The following is a 25898-nucleotide window of genomic DNA, read 5'->3' on the forward strand; positions in this document are numbered from 1 at the left end:
TATGTGATTGCTCCACGCTCTTTTCTTTGCCAAGTAGTCAGTAATCATATTTTCTTTTTTCAAGATATATAGTTGATAATTTTTTTTCATGTATAAATTATAATTTATATACTTTTATTCATATTATTTAAGCTAGTTTATGAATTTTAAATGAATCAAGTTTGAATTTTATAATTAAGTTTAATTGTTAATAAGTTGAGTGAACTCAATTTTTGTGAATTGAATTTGAAATTGACCTAATTTATTTTAACTTAACTGAGTTCTAATACTGAATAGGAGATGAAAGAAGATGTAAATAAAAAGTGTAAAAAGTGTTAAACTATTATCACTTTAATTGGTTAAATTCACTATATTAATAATAATTTTTATAAATTTAATTTTGATGTATTGACAATATAAAAAAATATTTAATTATTTAATTAAATTCATGAGTTTATATAAATGTTTAAATTAAAATTAGTTATTTTTATTGATAATTAGTTAGGACATGAAAATATATATATATATATATATATATATATATATATATATATATATATATATATATATATATATATATATATATATATATATATAGTGATGTAAAGGTGGTTCTAGGGGTTTTTTTTTTATTTTTTTTTTATTTTTTTATTTTTTTTTTATGGTCATAGGGTGGTTCGAGCCTTCGAGGCTTCGAGCGAGAGGAATACTCGGTCCCTTTTGTTCCGGACTTCTGGTTGCTTAGGCCCTAGCCTTTTTCGTATTCTACCACCCAAAAAGGTCCAAAAACTAAAAAAAAAAGGCAAAGAGGAATAACAACTGAGAAATAAAAAAAAGGGTGAAGAAACACACACGCAGGGAGCAAGAGGGAGGGAGGGTTCAGTCACCGGCGAAGAAGAAGATGGGTGGAGGAGGAGAAGAGAAGCGCCATCAGATGATGCAAAACCTCTTCGGCGATCAGTCCGAGGAGGAAGAAGAAGACCTCGATTCCGAACACGAGTCTAATCCCCACCCCGACGACACCGCTGCCATCAACAACAACAACCACCACTACGCCTCCGTAACTATAACTATAACTGCAACAATCCCTGAATTTCATTTATTTGAATCTGAATTTGAATTTGGAATTCTTGAATCTTGAATAGGACGAAGGCGAGGGAGGTGTGGAGCCCGAGGTTGAGGGGGAAGGAGAAGCTGAGGTGGATGTGGAGGGTCACGGCGAGGTGGAAATCGAGAGCGAAGGGGAGGGGGATGCTCCTGATCACGGAGAGAGTGAAGCCGAGAGGGATCAGACTTCGCAGGAGGTGGAGGTGGATGCTGCTGATCAGAGAGAAGAAGAGAGCGATGCCAGAGGCACCGACAGTGACGCGAAGGAGGAGGAAGAGGAGGAAGAGGAAGAAGACGACGAGTATGGGCAGAGAGTAGTTACTAGCAAGCACAGGGGCGCCGTCGTTGAGAGCGGATCCGAGGAGAACCGTTACCATGAGAATGAGAATGAGAATGAAGATGAGGAAGTTGATGAAGCTAGGAGTCCAAGGTATATATATATACACATTCTAGATAGATATCTGCTAATTGCATTTAACAATATTCTGAGTGGATAGTTTTCAATTTCATGGTTTCATGCGTTTGTTCTGAGGCTAAACCTCTAAATTATCGAAAATATCACTCACAGCTTCCTCATTGCGATGCTAAAATGTTGAAAAACAATTGCATAGTCATGGAGAAGCAAAATACTATTGACTACTCGGACCATGACTAATCTAGGATTTCACTCTATTCTGAATACTTTCTTTCTTTGCTTTGGTTCTATCATACCAAGTATTGACCACTGGTACTGATGGTAGAATTGCTGCCTAGGTTTTTCCTGTCATCTCACATTTGATTAAACCGGTGATTTGTTCTGCTTTTGTTTATGGTTTGTGGTATAGGTTTTGTATGTGAATGTCTTCTGTTACCTTACATTGCAGCCTTGGTGTGGATTTAGGAAATTGCTTTCAGTTACTGGATAAATAGAACAAAAAATTTGTTTAAAACCTAGGGATAATAAGGCTTTTTGGGATGCTGTGAGATTCTATGACAGTTTTAAACTTTTAATTTCTATATTGGCAGTGGATCTCCCCGAGAGGACAAAGATCAGATTCGTGATTCTGCTCCTGAAATTCGTGATGTATTTGGGGATTTTGACGATGATGAGGAGGAGGATGGATATGCAGTTCATCATGACATTGAACATGACTCAAATGTGAGTGCCTGCTACCAATAACTGATATATTTAGTTTGTCTTTGTGTTGCTTAAAATTTTGCAAATGAATAATCAAAGTAATCTCCTGCCTCAGAGATCCCCTGTTGAAGAAGAGGCCTATGAAAAAGGCCTGAGGCCAGAGGATATACTTGCAGATGAAGATCATAGGTATGGATCAGAAGAGGAAAATTATGAGATGAAAACTAAAGAGAAACCACTTGGGCCACCATTGGAGTTAGAGGTTCCGCTGCAACCACCTCCAGCTCTTCCAGAAAAGGTCTGGCGTAATTTATGTGGAAGCCTGTGGTTTATATATTAATTTGAATTTAACTTTGACTTTGGGTGGCTGGATAAGAGTTCTTATTCTTCTTTTGGCATATGATGCCTTTATGATTTTTGGTGCAACATTTAAGGTGCCAAAGTGAAAAGTATGCAGTTTAAAATGATAGAAGTAGTTGTATTCTTAAAAAAGTTCCTTCATGATCACTTTCTGATGACATATTTGGGCAAAAGGCAGCTTATATGAGGGGCTTTTTAACATCAAACTATCTCATATCTGATAACGTTGGGATGATGGATGCAATTTATGAAGCTATGTCATTCTAGAGGATCTTATGTAAATAATGAAATGGTTTCCATAGGTGCATTGAATTTTTGTAAAAAGATGTTGAATTTCAATGTTAAACTCCTTTCTCTTTATCTATGGGGCAGATGAACATGATTAAAGTTTCTAATATTATGGGTGTTGACCCAAAACCATTTGATCCTAAAACATACGTGGAAGAGGATACCTTTGTAACTGATGAGTCTGGAGCTAAGAAACGCATACGCTTGGAGAGCAATATCGTGCGATGGAGGACTGTCAGAAATCCTGATGGCACATCATCTGTAAGTAACTGTATGCAGCTATTGTTTTGTTTTTAAACCTAAAATGATCAGTGTTTCCAGTTACTGCTCATAGGTGGAGATGGATGCTCCTATTCTTGTTTTTCGTAACTGCTTTTTGGCCCTTGATGCTGGTCTTATATCTTTTCCAAATTAAATTTTTAATTAAAATAGTCTATCAATCCTTTTTTCTTGTTGTGTTTCAGTACGAAAGCAATGCTCGCTTTGTGAGGTGGTCTGATGGCAGTTTGCAGTTATTAATTGGGAATGAAGTTCTTGACATATCAGTACAAGATGCACAGCATGATCAGGCACATCTTTTCCTCAGACATGGGAAGGTGAATTCTGAATCTCTGTTATCCTGTAGATTTGCGCTACCAGATTTTGATGGTTCACCCTCCAATTGACTATGTGTAAAATGCTCACAGGGCATTCTCCAATCACAAGGAAGGTTACTAAGGAAAATGAAGTTTATGCCATCTTCGTTGTCATCAAATTCTCATCGACTGCTGACTGCTCTTGTTGACTCGAGGCACAAGAAAGTTTACAAGGTTAAAAACTGCATTACTGATATTGATCCTGAGAGAGAGAAAGAGGAAAAAGAAAAGGTATAATCATTTATATAAAGTAGTTTCCTCTCTGTATAATACTTCTCATGATTACCATTATCCAGTTTCCTAATGATTTTTGCAGGCTGAAAGTCAAACAATCAGGGCTAACGTACTGCTTAATCGTAAGCGTGAGAAGGTTAACAGGAAATATCCTCCAACAGTGGATAGGAGGCGTCAACTATCTCCTGGGTTTTTGGAGGATGCTTTGGATGAGGTATACTTTTCAATCTTACATATATTTTCCCTCTCACTTTCATGATATTATGGCATGTATTTATATTGATGAAAATGTTCCATACACATTCCCACTCCCCTGAAAAAAAAGGAGGATGAAACAGATTATTATGATTCTCGTCGATCTCAACGCCGCTTTGAAGATGATTTGGAACTTGAGGCTCGGGCAGAGAGACGAATTATGAATGCCAAAAAGGTATTCTTCATCAGTATCCTCTTCTACAGTCTACATATATGTTAGTCATGTTTTCTCCCCTTAACCACTGAGGGGGTTCCTTTTCCAATTGTAGTCACAGGGGCCGAAAGATATTCCTCGCAAATCATCCATGCCACCTGCTAAATCCTCACGGCGCCCAATGGATTATTCAGATGAGGAGAGAGAGGAATCTGAGTATGAAACTGAAGGTGAGGAAGATGAGAGACCTGTTTCACGTAAAAGGGCTGAAGACACTGAGCCAGAATATGAGGATGAGGAAGATGAAGAGGAAGAACATTATGAAGAAGAGGCACAAGTTAATGATGCATCAGAGGAGGAACAGGAAGAAGAGGTATTATGGTTTTATATAAATCTAGTAGTTTGATATGAACTAGTTCTATTTAAAAGTATGCCATTGCTGTTATGTGCCATGGGGTTGTCTTGCATTACATGTGATTGGTTCATAAACTTCATATTGTTTGGTAGCTTTTTAGTTTTTTTATCATTTGTAAGTGTCCATGCTGTGCTACATTTTATTGTTGGGGAGCTCGAGATTCGTCTTCAATTTTGAATTGGATTCTCATGTTTGTTACCTTTAGTTGTAGTAGAAACTCAAGTGCAGTTAACTTTATGTGAAGTTAATAACTGAGAATCGTTAAATGATTTGACATATTTGACTAAATTGTCATTTAACGGTTTAAAACTATCAACTTCACATTAAGTTAACTGCACCTGAATTTCCACCGTTGTAGTATAAACTCAGGTGCAACCGTGCAAGTAATGACTGAGATTAACTTGGTCAATCGCTGTGGTTTCAAATTCATTAGTGTTTTAATGGCTTAATGCAGGAACCAAAGCAGAAGAGCAAGGAGGCGAGAGGCAGTATGAAAAGGAAGGGATTTGAATCGGATGAGGACTCTCCTCCCAGAAAACCAACCACCGCTAAGCGCCGAATGGCCGTTGTTTATGATAGTGATGATGAATGAATGAAAGATGATTTCAGGCCTTAATTTCATAACGTGTAACCTTATATATAACCTTTGATTCTCAGTGCGATATATTTTTATTCTTGTCATTAGATGTACCATCACATTTTGCTAATGATTTATTTATCATTCTGTGTAATAGTTTTTGTTTTTTGTTTTTATTTTGTTGTTTGAAATTACATAGGAAAGATCGTTGATCGTCCTCTCTTCTTTCCATTTTGATTTTCTAAAAGTAAAAAAAAATAATAATTAAAAAAAAAAATTAGAATCCCATTAATTTCCCCCTTTACACGGTCTTCACTTGGTGAGTTTGATATTTATATAGGGTGTTTGTTAAGGTATGATGATAAATTTATTTGTATTTATATCGGTACTATAAAATCATGGACAAATAAAAATTTGACATGTAATTTATATTATCCATGTTAGTATTTAAATATTTTTTTAAAATATATATCATATCACTAATTTTACTAAAATATCCTTACAATTTATATAAAATTGACAAAAACAACCTTTCTTTTATTTCTAATAAAAAAATGAAACATCCTTATTTTTATTTCAGAAAACACTAGCCTTATAAACCTAATAAATATAAAAATTCAATAAACTTTAACTTTTAAATTTCAAAACTCAAATAATTTAAAACAAAAGGATCTAGAGAAACGAGATCTGAAAAATACAAAATTGCTCTTCAATCTTCATCTTCTTCCCCTTTTCAATCGTGAGACGCAATCACGACGGTTGTGGTGGCTAGAGGCGGCGAGCGGCGGTGAGAGGACAACAAATGAAAGAGGACCACCACTTTTCAGGTTTGCAGTTCATCACTTTTTTTTTCTTTGGTTCAACATCTACATTTTGTTATCGTCAATTTATGCCTTAATGATGTTTCGTACCGTTCTACAGCAAGGTTTTGATCATGTCAATTTTGTTTGTTGTTCTCCTATTACTGAGTTGTTATGGAAAACAATCCTAATATCTAGGTATTGAACTTATTAATCCACCGAAAAACAGAATATCAATTTTGTTCTTTTGTTCTTGTCAGATTTGCAATTCATCACTTTTTTTACTCTTTGGTTCAACCTCTGCATTTTGTTCCTTTGTTCTTGTTAATTTAATTCCTCAATGCCTCTGTTATACTATTAAGAATAACAATTAGCAAAATATTTGATGATGATCGAAAATATTGTCAAAGTGCATGTTTCTTATTACCTATCCTAGCATATCCGCAACATCTTGTTTGTTACAAGCTGTAACATCCTTTCTTTTTAGTTTTACACTAGTAATTGTTATTTTCAATTTAGATATGGATCATCTGATCTATCCCATTTAACTTTGAAGTAAATAACAATTACTAGTGTAAAACTAAAAAGAAAGGATGTTACAGCTGATAAGATGATTCATATCTCAATTGTTATTTTACATTAGTAATTGTTATTTATCTCAATTGAAACTAGTAAAAATTCTCTCAAGTTTCAACAATGAACAAGCACTTAGATGATTTAAGTTGATCCAGTTTACTGTAATTTATTAGAAATGCTTGAAATTGCATAGGTGGTTGAGATATACTTTTATGCAAACTATTATATAAAATAATTATTGTAATTGCACAGAGAGAAAATGTGCAAGTAAGTTAGGGAAGAATTACATATCCTTCTAGACAAAAATTCTTTATGACCAAGTTAACTTCGATTGTTGATTGGTCACTCACTATGTAAAAAATGTGCCACATTCAATAATGCTTGTTTTACTAGTTTGAATTATTCCTTTCATGGTTGCATCCTAAACCAGGGACTATAGTAATTAAATGAATCAATAATGCTAAGTGTACGTAAGTGGAGTGCTTAGTACGTGCAGCTCAGGAAAGAAAATTAGGGCCTTATTTGACCACCCTAGCTTGTCTTAAAAATTCTGATTTTATTTCAGATTAAAGAGACCACTCCAAGTGAAGCAACATTAGCAGAAAAGACCTAAATAAATAAAACCTAAATAGTAGATTGTTCTAGAAGAGGTATAAAAGATATTCAAGAAACAAATTGTAAATGCGCCTGAGTTTGACATTAATTTGCTTTTAAAATAATAAAAATAATTTCTGGCTATATAGAGCAGACAAAAAAAAATGCTTAATATATTAATTTAATTCCTTTGAACAAATTGGGATCCCTGTGTTTGGAAACTTTCCATTTGATGTTAACCGACTTAGATTTAATTAATGAAGTCTCATTCTCTGTTTCTGCATGTGCTTTCTTTCTTTTTACTCATGCATATATTGTGAGGTTTAACACCGTGTGATAGGACCATAGTTTTTTGTGAAGAGTATATAATAGAGAGAGGTCGATTGCATATAAAAGAAGAAATTAAAGAAGAAAGTGTCATATATATGGCTCTCTTGTATATGAACAATGTCTTTGATAATAATATTAAAGAGTATATAATACAAGTTTAAAGATTTTTTAACTGGCACTCTCTTGTAAATTGTAAATATTTTAACTAATATAAAAATTTATGTAGGCATTTGACGGGAAGAAGTGGGAGAAGTTTAATAGCAAAAAGGTTGTCTCACTGGCATTTGCAAGGATGCAAGGAAAGAACAAAAAAAATTTTCGTACAAAGGTGAAGAAGCAGCACAGTTATCTGCTGTTGGGGACTCTAAACATGTCAATATTTCATGTGAATGTGTATATATGTGAATGTATATTAGGTACTGTTAATTAGTTTTGTCAATGTTGTAATAAAGCCTAAAAAAGATGTGAATGCATATGTGAATCAGTTTCTTAGAATTGCTCTTATGATAGATCAACCATCTAGAATATTTTTACCAGATCATCTATCAAAGCTTCTTTGTATTTGTCCTCTGAATTAGTGTTTTACTGTTTTGAATCTAATTCAGAAACTCAAGTATTGAAGCATGGTAAAATATATATAATAGTATAGTATGCTGTTTACAGGATAAATCATTAAAGAAAAATAAAGTATGTGATAAGATAAAACATCATAATTAAGACAAAAAAGTCCATGATTTAAGATCTAAGCTATAAAAAATTATAAAAAATTTAAAATATAATAGAAAAACCAATTAAAAAATTTAAAATATAATGGAAAGACCAATTAATGTGAAATAATAATTAACTTAAAATTATTAAATTAATCAAAGATGGTAAGTTCTTTAATTTTACAACCAATTGTCTTAAGTTTATAATTTTTTTTAAGAAAAAAATCTTTTAAATAATAGAAAGACCAAACAGAAAATTAGCAAAATAAAGATCCGAACCTTTTAAGGATATCTATTGTAGCCTATATAAATAAGAATTCCAAATCTTTAATTCTGTAAAGTTATCCATATAATGTCGACAGAAGGATCCATATAAAATATAGTGCATAAGAAATTTTTAAGTAAAAGGAATGAAACTAACTAACTCTAAACATAAATCAAACATGATTATATTATATGATAATTACGGATTTTTAATTTGTATCTGAATATTTTTGTTTATACTTATTGTAATTCCTGGTAGCTGAGCCAATAACATTGTGTAGCATCAAGTTGTAGGACCTTAGAATCAAGTTGTGGTGGTTAAATCGATCACTGGTCCTAATTTTCTCATTATAATAATAATTCAACAAAATATATTGATGGTTATCAGTGGCTAAGAGAAGGGGGGGTTGAATCTTAGCCCCTTTTTGCTGAGTAAATCTTGCTGTCCTTTTAAAACGCTTAAGGAGATATTTCTGCTTTTTATCTCGTCACTGATCAAGAGACTTTTTCTTTTTGTCTCGTAACCATGAGGAGATATTTTTTAATTTTGTCTCCTACGAACAGAATCAGAATTTGAGTAGAGTAGAAAGAGAGAATCACACCCAAAGTATCTTGGTTCAGCTGCTAAGTGCAGTGCAGCCTACATCCAGTCTCCATCACAATAATGATGGAATTTCACTATAATCAAACAGATTACAGACACCAATTCTCCCTAGGAACTACCCTTCCTGTTCAGGACAAGTCCAGAATCTATCCCCAATCCCGAACTTGACTTGGTCACTTACCAAGCTTTCAACCGCTAGGTGCTAACCCAACTTGCAAGGGGATTTCCACAGAATCATGAAACACAACACAGATGTACAAAGGACCTCTAAGGACATCTATGACTTTTTTTTTTAATTTTGTATACTCTGCCTTTTTCTGCTTTATGGCTTTTTCATATAAACCTCACTGTTTGCCTTTTTCCAAGAGAGTTAAGACAGATAAAACTAAACAGAAAAATACATGAAAAATATTGAAGGAGAAGAACTTCTGTTAACTTGGGTAGCTATGAGAACTCTGTGCTTTCACTCTTTTCTCCTTGCTTCAAGCATTGACTGTTCACTCTTATTATAGAAGGGGAAGCCTCCAAGATTGAAATGGTTGAACCGAGCTAATCTTCTTCAATAACAAACCAGTTCGGCCAGAGAGAGAGAAAAAACCGAATGCAAAATCCAACATGCATTACCTCTTCCTCATCCCATCTCACCAAGCTTCATTAATCTGGGCCTTCCATCTTGACTTGCTCTCCAAGAAGGATTCCTGACCCTTGATGAGTCTTTGATGCTTGACAGCTCCATCTGCTCTATCTTCTGCTTCTTCCCCACGAAGCTACAGTAGCTACCTCCTGTGATGGATAAACAAAAGTAGAGACGAGTCATGCCTCTGGGATCTTCTTCTCTGACTGAGTTGGATCTCTTTTATTTTCGGGTATGGAGAGCTTGAGACTTCCTCACCACTTCTTACCATAAGTGGCAAAGATCTCAGCCATACCCTACTGTGGATCTTTCTTTTGCTAATGCCATAATCACAATGGCTTCTTGCTTGCACATAGATTCTCTGCTTCTACCTCTGATGGCTTGCTTCTTCATCCTTCTTCCTGACATAGAAGTGACCGAAACTAGAGAGAGAAGAGAAAGAAAATTGAAAAGCTTTCAATGTAATTGAAGAAAGAAATTAAAATGAGTTAATTCTCCACTCCCCATGCTTAGTAACGAGTAATCAATTAATGCCATCATTTCACTTGCACTTTCTCTTTCATGTTACCTAGGCACTTAAAGCTAGTTAATAAAAGTTGAAATCCATCAAAGAGGGGAGTGGATCCTCTCCAGTGAATAAAAAACTGGATGGTGTACAGTGTTTAATCTAACCATTCACCACATTCTCTCTCTTATTTATTTCTGGTCCTACTATTAAAATCAAAGGTGAGAGATTGTACTGTATTTTGTCAAGTGTTGAAAAAATTGGAGAGGATCCATTTCCATCAAAGAGGGGAGTGGGTAACCGAACCAAATGTGCACTACCTTTCCTTCTTTTATTTTAATTCGGACCAAGCTAGTTGGTCTTTTAAAGGATTTAATTTGGACTTGTTCAACAAAAACTGGCCCAATTCACATGATAATAGTTTCAGCCACATATATTTAAATATTTTTGCACAAGGCTGATTATTTTTTTTCAGTCATTTTGGGCTTTTATTTTTCTTTATGCCCAATGACAAAATCTACAAGCAACAAAATTATTAATTAACAAATGTGAATTAAAATTCAAATTAATAATTTTGTACTTAATTATTTTAATAATTTTTTATCATCATCATATTAATTTGGAGTTTTCTAAACTCATCATATATAAATGAATAAAGATGGATCCGTTTTTCATACAAATACCAAATAACATTCATGATATCTACATAACTATAAAGAAGAGTAATGTTTAATTTAAATAATCACCTAACATGTGGTTAACACTTCACTAAACAAAAAACAGATGTGACATTCAAATAATAACACTACAACTATTAAACTAAGAAATCAAAAGAATTCAATAAACCAATGGTCATTCTTCTTTAACTTCAGCAAAATAATAACACACTACAACCTCTTCGAACCTCTTTCCACTCTCACATTCTTCAACTTCACATAACTTTTTTTGAGTTCTTCTGCAATCTTTCTTGCATACCATTCGTCATCATCTAGGCTTTTTGCAACAAACAGTAATGATGGTGGTGCTGTTTTCAACATATCTACATAAACCAAAACCCAAAGTTAACATGAAGGCACAAATTGATAGACACTGATAGATGAAGAATGGAATTCATGGTTTGGTATAGAACGATAGGTAAAACATTTTTTTCCTTTCATAGTTTGCATAAATATTTACCTCTTGCCTGGTCAAACTCCTCTGACTTCTGGCCTTTATTAAGAGTTCAAGCAACTCTCTCACAAGCTCCAGGAAGTCCTTGCTTGGAGTTGTCACATTCATGACATGTAATAGATATCTACAAAAGGATTGGTGGTAAACACAAGTGATTTGAAAAATAAAGAGAAGAAAAGAGTAACTTAGCTCACTGGTATATATATAGAGAGATAGAGTTCTTGAACCTTATAGCTAGTCAAGGCTATACTTGGAAGGATTCAATTTCTAAACTCCTAGAGAGGCCAATTGAGATATGGATCATCTGATCTATCCCATTAACTTTGAAGTAAATAACAATTACTAGTGTAAGACTAAAAAGAAAGGATGTTACAGCTAGTAACAAACAAGATGTTGCAGATTGCTAAGATAGATAATAAGAAACATGCACTTTGACAAGATTTTCGATCATCATCAAATATTTTGCTAATTGCTATTCTTAATAGTATAACAGAGGCATTGAGGAATCAAATTAACAAGAAAAAAGGAACAAAATGCAGAGGTTGAATCAAAGAGTAAAAAAAAGTGATGAATTGCAAACCTGACAAGAACAAAGGAACAAATTGATATTCTGTTTTTCGGTGGATTAATAATTTCAATACCTAGATATTAGGATTATTTTCCATAACAACTCAATAATAGGAGAACAACAAAAAAAAATTGACATGATCAAAACCTTGCTGTAGAACGGTACGAAACACCATTAAAGCATAAATTGACGATAACAAAATGCAGATGTTGAACCAAAGAAAAAAACAAGTGATGAACTGCAAACCTGAAAAGTGGTGGTCCTCTTTCATTTGTTGTCCTCTCACCGCCGCTCGCTGCCTCTAGCCGCCGCAGCCGTCATGATTGTGTCTCACGGTTGGAAAGGGGAAGAAGATGAAGATGAAGATTGAAGAGCAATTTTGTATTTTCTTGTTTCTGTCGATCCTTTTGTTTTAAATTATTTAAATTTTGAAATTTAAAAATTAAAGTTTATTGAATTTTGATATTTATTAGGTTTATAAGGCTAGTGTTTTTCTGAAATAAAAATAAGGATGTTTCAGTTTTTTATTAGAAATAAATAAAATGTTGTTTTTTTCAATTTTATATAAATTATAAGGATATTTTAGTAAAATTAGTGATATGATATATATTTTAAAGAAAGAAATTTAAATATTGATGTGGATAATATAAATTACATGTCAAATTTTTATTTGTCCACATTTTTATCGTACCGATACATATAAATTTATCATCTTACCATAACAAACACCTTTATATAGACCGTGAAGTGTGGCGTGGATTGCTAACTAATATCAGACGTGTATATTATATACAATTTCTCATTTTAACTAATTTAATTTTTATTATTTTTACATAGATTTAATAAATAAAAAGTGAATCAATTGGGTTTAATAATGTTATATCAAAAATAATATTTTTGACAAAGATATTTGTTCATATCTTGGGTCGGACACCAGTTCCAAGGGGCAAAAGCCCTACGCACTCGAAGAAAAAGGGAATGCTTATGTTTCCAGGTATAACTCACGTTTTAATCTATAAAAATCTTGTTGTTTAAAGCCCTTGCTAACTTAAGCATCTGAGTCTCTTGCAAGTACCACCCCTCATCTCCTCACGAGGAACTCAGACAGGCGGCACCTCATCACCAAAGAGGTCGGATTCGGACCCCACGTTCAGGCCCAAATCAACGTTTCAGGTAACTCTCGGAACAATATTATTAAACTGTTTGACAAGCCAGTATTCGACAAGTTTAGAATTCGATCATTGCCAAGTGCAAAAAATATTGCATTGTCGATTAACTTCCAATTACAGATTAGAATCAACTTTGGATTGGAGTCAATTCCGTACTTAGTTAGGTACTTTCTGTTAATCGATTGACGCAAATACGGAAGTCAAAGAGACATGCTCGATGAAGGTCAACAGTGTTAATCGATTGACTCAAATGCAAAAGTCGACTCGACAGAGGTCAGCAGTTTCAGAATCGACGCATATAAAGAGAAAACACTCACTCACTCACATTCCCAACGACTTTCTGAGTCAGTGCCAGTCAAGAGTCTTTTTCTTTGAAGGGTTCCTTCCATGTCTTTCAATTCTACTCTACCATTTTGTATTTCCTTTTCATGCAATTTACCTTCTTTGCAATGTCGTTTTGTTTCCTTAAATTCTGCAACTTTTACCCTTTTCAGCCTTTACATTTTAATTTGTCCTTTATTTTTCCAAACATTTTTACTTTCTGTAATTTGATTTCACTTTTATTCAAGTCATTTAAGTTTTATTTTTCATTTTGAATTTCTATAAAGTTTAGTTCTTTCTTCTTTGTCATTGTCAAAGGCATGAATTTTGATTCAAATAAAATTGGTACTCACAAAGATGAGTATGTTTCGCTCCCAGAATCTAGATATCGAACAAATTCAGATATTTTGTTTTGGTTAAAAAACTTGATTTCTTTTGGCACTTTCGACTTGTGAAAATCTGCATAATAAAATTGCACGCCCGGTGGGATAGTTTTAAAATTTAATTGTATCAATATTTTTTGTTTTCAATTGTTGCATTGTGCATGCAGTGTTGATATTTGGTGTATGCTATTAAGAAGTGGTAGAATTTTTACACAAGTAAAAATGCTCCAATAACTGCTCCACAAACTTCTGCAAATTTGATTCCACATGCAGAGTATAATTCTGGGAAATGTGTTGGAGTTATTGGTGCAAGTGCTGGTGGTAGTAGGCAAAATCCACGTCCTAGGATCACTCCAGTGCAAAATCAACAACAAGTAATCACAGGTTGGCCTCTATTTGGCATTTCTCCTAGTTATAGGCCTCCTATGGGCAGTTAGATGCCCTAAGTCAGATTTGGGAATGTGACAGTTACGATTTTTAACCAATCTCCTTTTCCATATCCTGACGTTAGTCGAGATTACTGACGTTAGGATTTTTCCCAGTAAAGAATTTTATAAAAATAGTCGCGTTGTAGATATAGTCTCTAAACCAAAAGAAATCCCTTCGTACAAACGTTTTGGTTGTCACAAGTAACAAACCCCTTTTAAAATTGATAACCGAGTATTTAAACCTCGGGTCGTCTTCTCAAGGAATTGCAGGGAGGTATGTTTTTATTATTGGTTATGAGTCTTGTAAATTAGGGGTTTTAGAAAGTAAGGGAGCAGTATGTTGCATAAGAAGAATAAAATAAATAAATAACTGTAAAATAAACTCTTGGAAAGGTATGAAAAATTGGAGGTCCTATCCTAGTTATCCTTATCAGGTGTGAAGAGAATTGGGTTTTAATCCCACTTGGTCAGCCTTGACTAAGCAAAAGAAGGTTGAGTGGACTGATTGGCTTGATTCTCAAGTCCTAGTCAACTCCTATGGAGAGACTAGCCTTAGAGCAATCCTAGCTCAAGCAGGATCTGCCAATTTCAATCACTTGCTGAGTTTGATAACTCAAGTATTACCAATCACTTGACCAAAGCCAAAAGGGAGAAAAAAATATCTAAATTAAATTGAAAGCAATCTTAAACAGAGCAAAGCAATCTTAAATCTGAAATACCTCAAATAACATCAATTAAGAAAATTATATGTAACATGGAAGAGTTCATAAATTAAATTGGGAAAATAAATAAAAATAAAGAACCTGGGATTGAGAGCCACTCCTAAAACTAAGAGAAATCCTAAATCCTAATCCTAAGAGAGATGAGAGAACCTCTCTCTCTAAAAACTACATCTACTCCTAAAATTGTGAATGTGAAAGATTTCTTATGAATGGATGCATTCCCCCACTTTATAGCCTCTAATCTGTGTTTTCTGGGCCGAGAACTGGGTCAGAAACAACCCAGAATTCACTGGTTGCGAATTCAAACACGCTGATTTCCGTCACTACGACGCATCCGCATGGAGCACGCGGTCGCGTCACCTAGCGTCAGGGAAACTATGGAATATTATATATCAAATCGAAGCCCCGGATGTTATCTTTCCAACGCAACTAGAACCGGGTCGTTTGGACATCTGTAGCTAAAGTTACAGCCGTTTGAGTGCGAGAGGGTCAGGCTGACAGCTTTGTAGTTCCTTCAACTTCTTGTATTCCTTCCACTTTTGCATGCTTCCTTTCCATCCTCTGAGCTATTCTTGCCCTGTAATCTCTGAAATCACTTAATACACATATCAAGGCATCTAATGGTAATAAGAGATGATTAATAATAAGCAAATATAAGATCAAAGAAGCATGTTTTCAATCATAGCACAAAACCAGGAAGGAAAATGTAAAACATGCAAATAGTATGAATAAGTGGGTAAAGAGTTGATAAAAACCACTCAATTGAGTACAAGATAAACCATAAAATAGTGGTTTATCAACCTCCCCACACTTAAACATTAGCATGTCCTCATGCTAAGCTCAAGAGAAGCTATAAAGAAATGAAGAGGAATGGTAGAATGTATGAAATGCAACCTATCTATATGAATGCAACTACATGCAAAATGTTTCTACCTACTTGGTTTAAAAGTAAACAAGTTCTCCAAGACAAATACAAACCAATTTCCACTAATTCAAATCGTACAATAAAAAGTAAGTAAACTTGTAAGAAGACAGCTCATGAAAGCAGGGAACATAGAATTAAGCATTGAACCCTCACTGGTAGTGTATATCACTCTAATCTCTCAAGTGTATAGGGTTATTCACTCTACTCTTCTCTAGTCACGCTTTCTAAACCTTGTTCTTCATCTAACCAATCAACAAATATTTAATGTACCAATGCAAACATCATGAGGTCTTTTCAAGGTTGTAATGGGGCTGAGGTAAAGGTAAGGATATATGTATGGCCAAGTGAGCTATAATATGAATCTTTAATTAACCTAAGCTTTCACCTAATATACATATAATCTATATTCTTTTAAATTCATACCTAGCTACCCATAATTCCCACTTTTGTATAATTCCCATACTCATGTACCAAATTTTCTTTAATTTTTTATCACATGTGCATTGATCTTTTATTAAACTTAATATTGGGGTAATTTTGTCCCCTTATTTATTTACTTATATTATATATATTTTTTCTTTTTCTCTCTTTTTTTTCTCTTTTTTTTAAAGCTGAAAAATAAACATAACTTATCAATGCACATGGATTTTTAATTTTTCTGGTCTCACATGAGTAGGTACCCAAATTTTCAATATTTTATCAAAGTAAAAACTTAACACATTCCCTTATGAACCCATGTTCCCATAATTTCCCCACACTTAATTGATACACAATCTCTATCTTAAGCTAACCAAAGATTCAATTGGGATATTTAATTATTTTACTGCTTAAGGCTAGTGATGTGGTTATAGAACATAATAAATGGGGATAAAAAGGCTCAAGGTGGCTAACAAGGGTGATGTAAAAGGTAGGCTTATTTGGGATAAGTGAGCTAATAACAAGTAATGGCCTCAATCATATGCAAGCATGTAAATACACTAAATAATGGACATATAGAATGGAATAAAGCAAATATTGCAATTATAGAGAAGAAAACACACAAGAATAAAAATTTATGGTTAAATAATATAACCATGTAAATAAGCTCAAAATCTCACAGGTTGTGTGTTCTTTGGCTTAAAAACCATGTTCCAAATATAACTTCAAACAAGTTTTAACATAAAAATTTTTCAATTAGTGAAATACTATAAAAAAGTTTCTTTGAAAAAGAAAATATTACTTTAACCAAGTGGTAAAATATGCAAAAAATTAAACAAATATGCAATCAAACATGCAAATGTAACAACTAACAAGGAAAATAAACCATTGGTGTTGAGATAGAAGAGTAACTAACCCATGGAGATCGGTATCGACCTCCCCACACTTAAAGATTGCACCGTCCTCGGTGCATGCTAAGATGTGCAAGTGGACGGGTGGCTTCAACTGATGCTTTTCTCTATAGATTGTGCAGATTGACTTGCCTGTATCCCCATGTAAACGTCTTCCGGTTCTCTTCCGGGTGGCCATCCTGAAAGAAAAAGGGAAGAAGAGTAACCCAGAAATAAAGATAGGAAAATAAATACAGTATGGGTGGGTTAATGCCAAATAATAAGGGTCTCAATTACATGGTAGCTACAACATGCAAGTGAAAAAATAATAGAAGCCATGGCATGCCAGTGGTACAAAATGTACAACAATAGGGAAGAGAGTGGGAAAGGAGAGATAATATAAATTCATGTCAATGCAAAAGTAATACAGATATAAAAGATTGGCATTGATTTAAATAATATTACTCAATCAGAATTAAACAAGTCATTAAGCACCAAGAAAATACCAGAAAAGATGTAACAGTTGAATAAGAACACTTGAACACCAATGGTAAAATAATAAGTTTAGAAAAATAAAAATATGTAATGAATAAAAGTATGCAAATAAATTAAATAAAATAAAAGATAAGAAGAATGAGAAGGGAAAGAAATAAATTAAGAAGAAAGAAAAAAAGATAGAAGAAATTAGGATTAGAGAAGAAAAGATAAGAAAATTGGCACTAATCTGGATAGGTTGTGTGACGCTGGCGACGCGGTCGCGTGGGTGACGCGGTCGCGTGGTGCGCAATAAGGTCAGGCGACGCGGACGCGTGGGGCACGCGATCGCGTGACTTGATTTGTGCTAGTGGCGCGAGTGCAGCCTCGCGGTCGCACAACTCTCTGTTCGAAACTTGGTATTGCCAAAATCCAGGGTGATGCGGTCGCGTGGTCGACGCGATCGCGTGAGTGGCCATCATGGAATATGACGCGGACGCGTGAGCCATGCGTCCGCGTGGTAAGGCGTGTGCGATCAGCACCAGTCCAGCACCACTCTCGCACAACTTTCGGTCGTGCACCCTTTCTTACGTCGATTTTCAGGTCACGCGGCCGCGTGGGTGACGCGGTCGTGGGGGAGCCATTTTTTCCACATGACGTGGACGCGTCAGCGACGCTGCCGCGTCGCGTGCGTGCTTCTCTTTTTTTTTTTTTATGCAGGATGCAAAATGATATGGATGTTATGAGAAATTCCAGGTTCAATGAAATAAAATAAAATAAAACTCAAAAACAAACAAAACGAAATAAAATTAAAATTAAAATTGAAAAGGAACGATCATACCATGGTGGGTTATCTCCCACCTAGCACTTTTAGTTAAAGTCCTTAAGTTGGACATTTGGTGAGCTCCCTGTTATGGTGGCTTGTGTTTGAACTCATCCAAGAATCTCCACCAATGTTTGTATCTCCAGTAACCTCCGGGGTCCCAAACTAGGCATGTAAAGCCCTTAAGAAGCTTCAAACAGATTCTTAGGCTCCCGGGGTGACAGATGTCAGAGCAGATTCCAGGATCCCAAATTTTGCTTTTACACCCATTTTTGTCGGGATCTGTATTTTTCCAGCTGGGTGATAAGTAATTTGAATTCTCACTGCAGCTACCAAACAGCTTCCTAGACCCATTCAATTGAGCTCTACACCAACCGTTGCATTTAAACTTAAAGCTTCCAACCATAATGAACCTTGCAGGACAATTCTTACCACTGGCCATCTTCCTCTTACTCTGAATGTTACAAAGAGTTCTAAGTTGACCATCCGTCTCCAGTAGCCCATATTCAAGTGGAATTAGAAAGCTAAGGGATATGAATTTTACCCACTTGAATGTTGTGAAGGATGATGGCAACTTAGGGGGAGGTATTTTTAATGAAATTGCAAGCTCCACTCCCTTGTGCTCTTCTCTGATAATTACCACCTCTTTGCAAGCTTCTTCAATTTCAACCTTTTCCTCTTGGTAGCTTTCTTCCAATTCAATCTCCTCTTCATTGCTTTCCAAGGGCATGGGAGGTTGTGCTTCTTCTTCTTGAATCTCCATCTCTTGATCAACCTCTTCCAAGTCTTTAACTGTGATATGCCTTGGAGGTTGTACATCCTCCTCAGCATCAATTTCAAACGTTTTAGAAGGGGGTTCTATGACTGGACTTTTCCATGGAGGTTCTGCATCTCCTAAGTTTGCAACCACTTCTTCTTCTTCGATAATTACAGCTTTCTCCACTTGTTCCAGTACAAAGTCATGCTCCGTACTGTCCACTGGAGTTTCTAATATTTCCTTCATGCTACGTTCTTCATTAGATTGTCCACATGAAGCCATGGGAGCACTTTGAGTGTCCGAGCGTCGGGAACCTAATTGACTTATCGCTTGATTTAGTTGATATAGAGTTGCATGAAATCGATCCGCTGCTTCCTTGAGATGATCCCTTGATTCTTCCTTCACTAATTCTTCAACCACTCCTTCGACTTCAAGGGTTTTTACTACCTTCACCTTTAGGGCCTCTTCTAGCTCCTTATGAAGTATGGATTCGCGAAGATGATCCCTTATCTCTTGTTCCATGTCAATAGCATCATTGAGATCATGTTGCTCTTGGATTGATGGATGTGGGTGCTCTTCCATGGATGGTGGTGATGGGATAGAGAGATCATTCTGTGGTTGAAAAGGAAGTGCACTAGAGCTTGAGGGTTGATTGTTGAAGGTAATTGGTGGTCCGATTTGGGCGACGAGAGCTTGTATAGTAGAGTTTAGATCGGCAAGTGCTTTCTCCATGGAGGTTTGGGGTGGATAAGAGAGTTCATTTGGCTCATAAGGTGGTTGGTATGGTGGATACGGGTTAGGGTCATATGGAGGTGAATGGTGGAAAGGGGCTTGTGAGTATGGTGGTCCAAAGTCATGTTGAGGAGAGGGTTTATAGGCATATGGTGGTGGTTGTTGGTAGTCCATTGGAGGTGGTTGTTGCCATGAGGGTTGATCAAATCCTTGTGGCTCCTCCCATCTTTGATTGTTCCAACCTTGATGCCTGTTCTCCTTGTAATTTCCTCTTCTTGTAACATAATTGTAACCAGACTCATAACCAAAGGGGTGAGAGTTCATAGTAACAAATAAAAATTAAAAATAAAAATGAAAATAAATTTAAATTAAAAGGTTATTTAAATTTTGAATTTGAAAATTAAATTTTGAAATTTGAAATTTGAAATTTTGAAATTTGAATTTTAAATTTTTGAAATTTGAATTTTGATATTTGAAATTTGAAATTTTTTTTTAAAATTGAATTTTGAAAATTTTTAAATTTGAATTTTGAAATTTGATTTTTTAATTTTGAATTTTTGAATTTAATAAGGAAAGAGAAAAAACAATAAAATGACAACAAACTTAAAAATTTTTAGATCAAAACGAAGAAAACAACTAAGAACAACTTGAAGGTCAAGATGAACACGAAGAACAACTTGAAGATCAAGATGAACACTGAGAAAAAAATTTTCGAAATTTTTTTTTATAATTAAATAAAAACCAATAACCTCTTAATTTATGAAAAAAGCAAAAATAAAAACAAAAATAAAAACAAATAAACAAGCAAAAAGTAAATATTTACAATAACCAATAATAAGGTACACGTTTGCAATTTCCCGGCAACGGCGCCATTTGACGTTAGAACTTTTGCATGGTCTAGAAATTTGCGGATAAATCTTCGTTGCAAGTATAGTTTCTAAACCTTCAAAAGTCCTTTCATACAAACGTTGAGTGGACTAATTGGCTTGATTCTCAAGTCCTAGTCAACTCCTGTGGAGAGACTAGCCTTAGAGCAATCCTAGCTCAAGCAGGATCTGCCAATTTCAATCACTTGCTGAGTTTGATAACTCAAGTATTACCAATCACTTGACCAAAGCCAAAAGGGAGAAAAAATATCTAAATTAAATTGAAAGCAATCTTAAACAGAGCAAAGCAATCTTAAATCTGAAATACCTCAAATAACATCAATTAAGAAAATTATATGTAACATGGAAGAGTTCATAAATTAAATTGGAAAAATAAATAAAAATAAAGAACCTGGGATTGAGAGCCACTCCTAAAACTAAGAGAAATCCTAAATCCTAATCCTAAGAGAGATGAGAGAACCTCTCTCTCTAAAAACTACATCTACTCCTAAAATTGTGAATGTGAAAGCTTTCTTATGAATGGATGCATTCCCCCACTTTATAGCCTCTAATCTGTATTTTCTGAGCTGAGAACTGGGTCAGAAACAACCCAAAATTCGCTGGTTGCAAATTCAAACACGCTGATTTCCGTCACTGCGATGCGTCCGCATGGAGCACGCGGTCGCGTCGCCTAGCGTTAGGGCAACTATGACATATTATATATCAAATCGAAGCCCCGGATGTTATCTTTCCAATGCAACTGAAACCGTATCGTTTGGAACTCTGTAGCTAAAGTTACAGCCATTTGAGTGCGAGAGGATCAGGCTGACAGCTTTGCAGTTCCTTCAACTTCTTGTATTCCTTCCACTTTTGCATGCTTCCTTTCCATCCTCTGAGCCATTCTTGCCCTGTAATCTCTGAAATCACTTAACACACATATAAAGGCATCTAATGGTAGTAAGAGAGGATTAATAATAAGCAAATATAAGATCAAAGAAGCATGTTTTCAATCATAGCACAAAACCAGGAAGGAAAATATAAAACATGCAAATAGTATGAATAAGTGGGTAAAGAGTTGATAAAAACCACTCAATTGAGTACAAGATAAACCATAAAATAGTGGTTTATCAATTACCAAGTGGACTCCTCGTCGAATAATTCAGGATCGATGGATGCGTTTTGACAACATATTGATGAAAGCTATCATGATTTAGTCAACCTGTTGACTCACCAGATGACTACTATTCTGAATTCTATCATGGTTGACAATGAGTCAAAATATGATTGACTGGCTAAGCAAGTCGACTGAATTGCCCGAATTGTCTATTATGATGAGGGACAACTTATTCCCCAAGATTTGGTAGGAGTGACGGAGGAAAAATGTCGGTAAAGATTTTCACAAAAATTATCGCGTTGCAAGTATAGTTCTAAATCGACAATTAAACCTCAATAAATGTTTAAATTGTTTGTCACGAATACAAACCCAATAAAATTAACCGAAATATTCAAACCTTGGGTCGTCTCTCAAGGAATTACAGGGAAGTATGTTACTATTGGTTATGGAAAAGTATTTTTGTGGTTTTTAAATGTTGAACAAGGAATGTAAATGACAAGGAAATAAACTAAGAACCAAGGAAAGTCCTAGCAAGGGTTGAGAATCGGAATTCCTATCCTCATTATCATTGTCAATTGTGATGGTAATTGCAAATTGCCCTCACTTAGTTAACCTCTAACAATTGAAGGAAAGTCAAGTGAGCAATTCAACTTGAGTTCACAAGTCCTAAACAAAGACTAGAGTTAGTGAGGCTCAAGCCAACTAGCAACTTTCAATCACCAACCAACAAGAGACTTTGACAATTCAAGAGTCTCTAAATTACTCAATCCAAGCTAAGAATACAAAAATTTAATTTAAAACCCACCCAAGTATTTTATCAAACACTTGGAAGACATAAAATAAGAACATAGGAAAGTAATAAGAGAATGTAAAATCTAAGACCAACAATTGCAAGGAATCAATAATAACAAATAAAGGAAGAAGCAATAAACATGAAATATCTCAAATTGCATTAAAAAGGAAATTGAATCTAACATGAAGAGTTCATAAATTAAATTGGGAAAATAAAGACATCAACAAGGGAAAATAAACTAAGATGCTTGAATAATAGAATGTAGAAGAGAAACTAAATTAAAATAAGATGGAAATCTGAATTGAAGAAGAAATAAAACTAAAAACCCTAAAACCTAGAGAGAGGAGAGAGCCTCTCTCTCTCTCTAGAAAACTACATCTAAAACCTAAGATTGTGTGAATGAAAAGTGAATGATTGATTCCCCCCTTCCAGCTTTACTCTGCAGCCTCTAATCAGTATTTTCAGGCCTGAAACTGGGTCCAAAGCAGCCCAGAAATCGCCCTCAGCGTTTTCTGTTTAATGCAGCACGTGACGCTTTGTCACGCGTACGCGTCAGCCACGCGTGCGCGTCGTATGTCTACTGCACCAGTCACGCGTACGCGTCATCCATGCGTGCGCGTCGCTACCAGCTTCTCAAAACTTCAATTTCTTGTGTTCCTTCCACTTTTGCATGATTTTTTTCATCCTCTAAGCCATTCCTGCCCTGAAAAACCTGAAATCATTTAACACACATATCCCGGCATCAAATGGTAATAATAGAGGATTAAAATTAGCAAATTTAAGGCCGAAGAAGCATGTTTTCAATCATAGTACAAAATTAGAAAGGAAAATATAAAACATGCGAATTATATGCATAAGTGTGAGAATAATGGATAAAATCCACTCAATTCAATACAAAATAAACCGTAAAATAGCGGTTTATCAAGGAGACCAGGAGAACGTAGGATATAATGAGGAGAATGTATTTAACAATCCTAAAAGGGAGGAAAATATTCCTCACTCTTTTTTTTTATTTAATGAATAATGATATCTTCTTTATATTGCTATTTTCAATTATTCCAACAAAAAAATTTTAAAAAATTAAAAAAAAATAAGTGGACCTAACCCATTGAATCAAAACTATATCTACTATTCTGATATTCAAATTCGATATAGATGAAATTGATATTTTTTAGACTTCTTTTTTATTTGTACTTCGTGAGGAGTTTAGTTTCAAACCCCGGTTCGAACAGGAGAAATACGCCATGCTAATGTGCCTTGGATGATCCACATCTCAGGGTTAGGTGCCGATAAGAACATTGAACTATCCATGTGGCTGAGAGCCCTCACAGTCCAGGCACAACGATGTAATTATCATGGACGCACTCTATCACTGAGCTAATTGCCCGTTGTGTGGGCCTCCCGCTGAGGCTCGCTATGCCAAAAGCGAGAAAAATCCCATCCCTTTTTTTCTTTCTTTTTTTTGCCCCCATCACCTTTTTAGGAACGATTCATCATTCCCGAACGCAACATACAACTATCCGATGTACTACGCTCTCCAAGTGTGCTTGTTCTCCCTTCTTCCTTACCATGGCAAATTTTTGTGAAAAAATTTCGATGAGAAGAAAAAAGAAGGCGTTAAGAGACCCTCCTGGCCCCACCCTAGACATTCTAAGATCCTTTTTCAAACCTGCTCCCATTTCAAGTTAAGAGATAGATAAATAGACACATTCCATTGCACTGATCAAGGGCGTTCACTCTCGTTCGATGAGATCAAAATGCTAATGAAGTTTTGAATAGACTTCGCGTACATCGTGTATATCATTACTAGATGACGAGGATTGTTGAGACTGTCCTCAATAGAGTGGGTATCAACGTGGGTTTGATGCATCGACCATATTTTGTCTCTGCTTTTCCTGTTGCAATGCAAATGACAGAAGTGCCAAGGTGCGGTAAAATATCCCAAAATAATTACAAAATTTGCAGGGTAAGCTAGATAGCCAACTGTCGAGCATATAGCTTGTTATATGGTCGAATTAGAAAATTTGGTAAAGAATGAAAACCTGAGAATGAAGTTTTTTCTTTTTTCATTAATAAAAAAAATGCTTTCACTTGGTTTTCAAATCTGAGGCCCAATTCGATTTTAACGTATGCACAATTGAAAAATGCTTTTCATGCTCAATTCTATAGAGGAGAGTTGAATGTCACATTGACATATTTTCTTGCAATAAAATGAGACAATGGTGAATCGATGGATGATTTCATGATTCGGTTAAAAAATGCTTGTAATTGTTGTTTTATGGCGCTCCTAGAGAACGAAGTTGTCAAGCTGGCAACAAGGGGCTTAGGTTTTTATATGCGTTGAAAATTACTCAATGTGTATATTCCTGATTTAGCCCAATATGCTGAGAGAGTTCAACAAGTTGAAAAAAATAAAAGAAGAAAAGAAAGAGAGAAAAATGGTTGAATATGAGTTTGTCGAAAATAATATTTAATGATAATAAGTATTTTTGCTTTTGTTCTTCTAGTAAATTTTTTTCAATAATGCTCCACATCCATGCAATAACCCTAACCAAGTCATCCAAGCAATTTTTCATTCACACGCGCCCCTCCTCCCATGTTATTTGAAATATACGCGCGCGCCCCCTCTTCTACTATTAACATAATTACGTAAAGCTTCTTCCTTAATGTAAACCTTCTTCGATCTGCATTGCACTTTTCTTCTTCGTTCTTCTCTACTCTCATTGTTCCTCTCTGGTCTTGACGTTCTTCTTCGTTTTCTTCTTTGCTGCTCGTCGTTGTTCTTCATTTTCTTCTTCGATCTGCATTGCATTTATCTTCCAACGATTCTTCTTCGTTTTCTTCTTTGATCTGCATAGGATTTATCAAAACAATGAATTGATTCAACTTCAAATCAGTTGAATGAGAGCGATTTGGATCATTCTTCTGAATCGAATCAAGCGGACGAGGTTTGTATATTCAATTTTGAATTGAATTGGATGAAATGCAATTGTTAAATTGAATTGAATTGAATTGAAAGGATGCAAGTGTTCTGAATTAAATTAAATTGATAATCTCTAAATTCTAGACGCAGATGTTTTGAATTTGATTTTATATAGACAATGTTCGGTTCATTTATCATTGTACATTGGATTCGTTTTGAGAGTATTTCTCAGTTCATTCTGGAGGTAGTGTTCGAATTTGAATTTATATAATAGAAAATGTTCAGTTC

The 25898-nt window shown here is 34.9% G+C and overlaps 1 protein-coding gene and 2 long non-coding RNA genes across 3 annotated transcripts; 2 read left to right on the forward strand and 1 right to left on the reverse strand.

Annotated features, from left to right (window-relative positions):
• Positions 1–602: 602 nt before the first annotated feature.
• On the forward strand, positions 603–5275 carry LOC112722575 (protein LEO1 homolog). The gene is made up of 11 exons (XM_025773646.3): positions 603–1039; positions 1125–1516; positions 2092–2224; positions 2319–2501; positions 2936–3112; positions 3316–3447; positions 3538–3717; positions 3803–3934; positions 4046–4150; positions 4245–4502; positions 4999–5275. The coding sequence occupies exons 1-11, from the start codon at positions 881–883 to the stop codon at positions 5134–5136; spliced, it is 1989 nt and encodes a 662-aa protein (XP_025629431.1). The 5' UTR covers positions 603–880; the 3' UTR covers positions 5137–5275.
• Positions 5276–5666: 391 nt separating this feature from the next.
• On the forward strand, positions 5667–7998 carry LOC112722576 (uncharacterized). The gene is made up of 2 exons (XR_003162746.2): positions 5667–5948; positions 7648–7998. It is a non-coding gene; the product is annotated as an uncharacterized lncRNA (long non-coding RNA).
• A 2762-nt stretch (positions 7999–10760) lies between these two features.
• On the reverse strand, positions 10761–12408 carry LOC112724050 (uncharacterized). Its single transcript, XR_003163281.3, has 3 exons — positions 12120–12408; positions 11312–11429; positions 10761–11174 (listed from the first exon to the last, which is right to left on the reverse strand). It is a non-coding gene; the product is annotated as an uncharacterized lncRNA (long non-coding RNA).
• Between the last annotated feature and the right edge of the window lie 13490 nt (positions 12409–25898).

Source organism: Arachis hypogaea, chromosome 11, assembly GCF_003086295.3.
Source record: "Arachis hypogaea cultivar Tifrunner chromosome 11, arahy.Tifrunner.gnm2.J5K5, whole genome shotgun sequence".
Taxonomy (NCBI): Eukaryota; Viridiplantae; Streptophyta; class Magnoliopsida; order Fabales; family Fabaceae; genus Arachis; species Arachis hypogaea.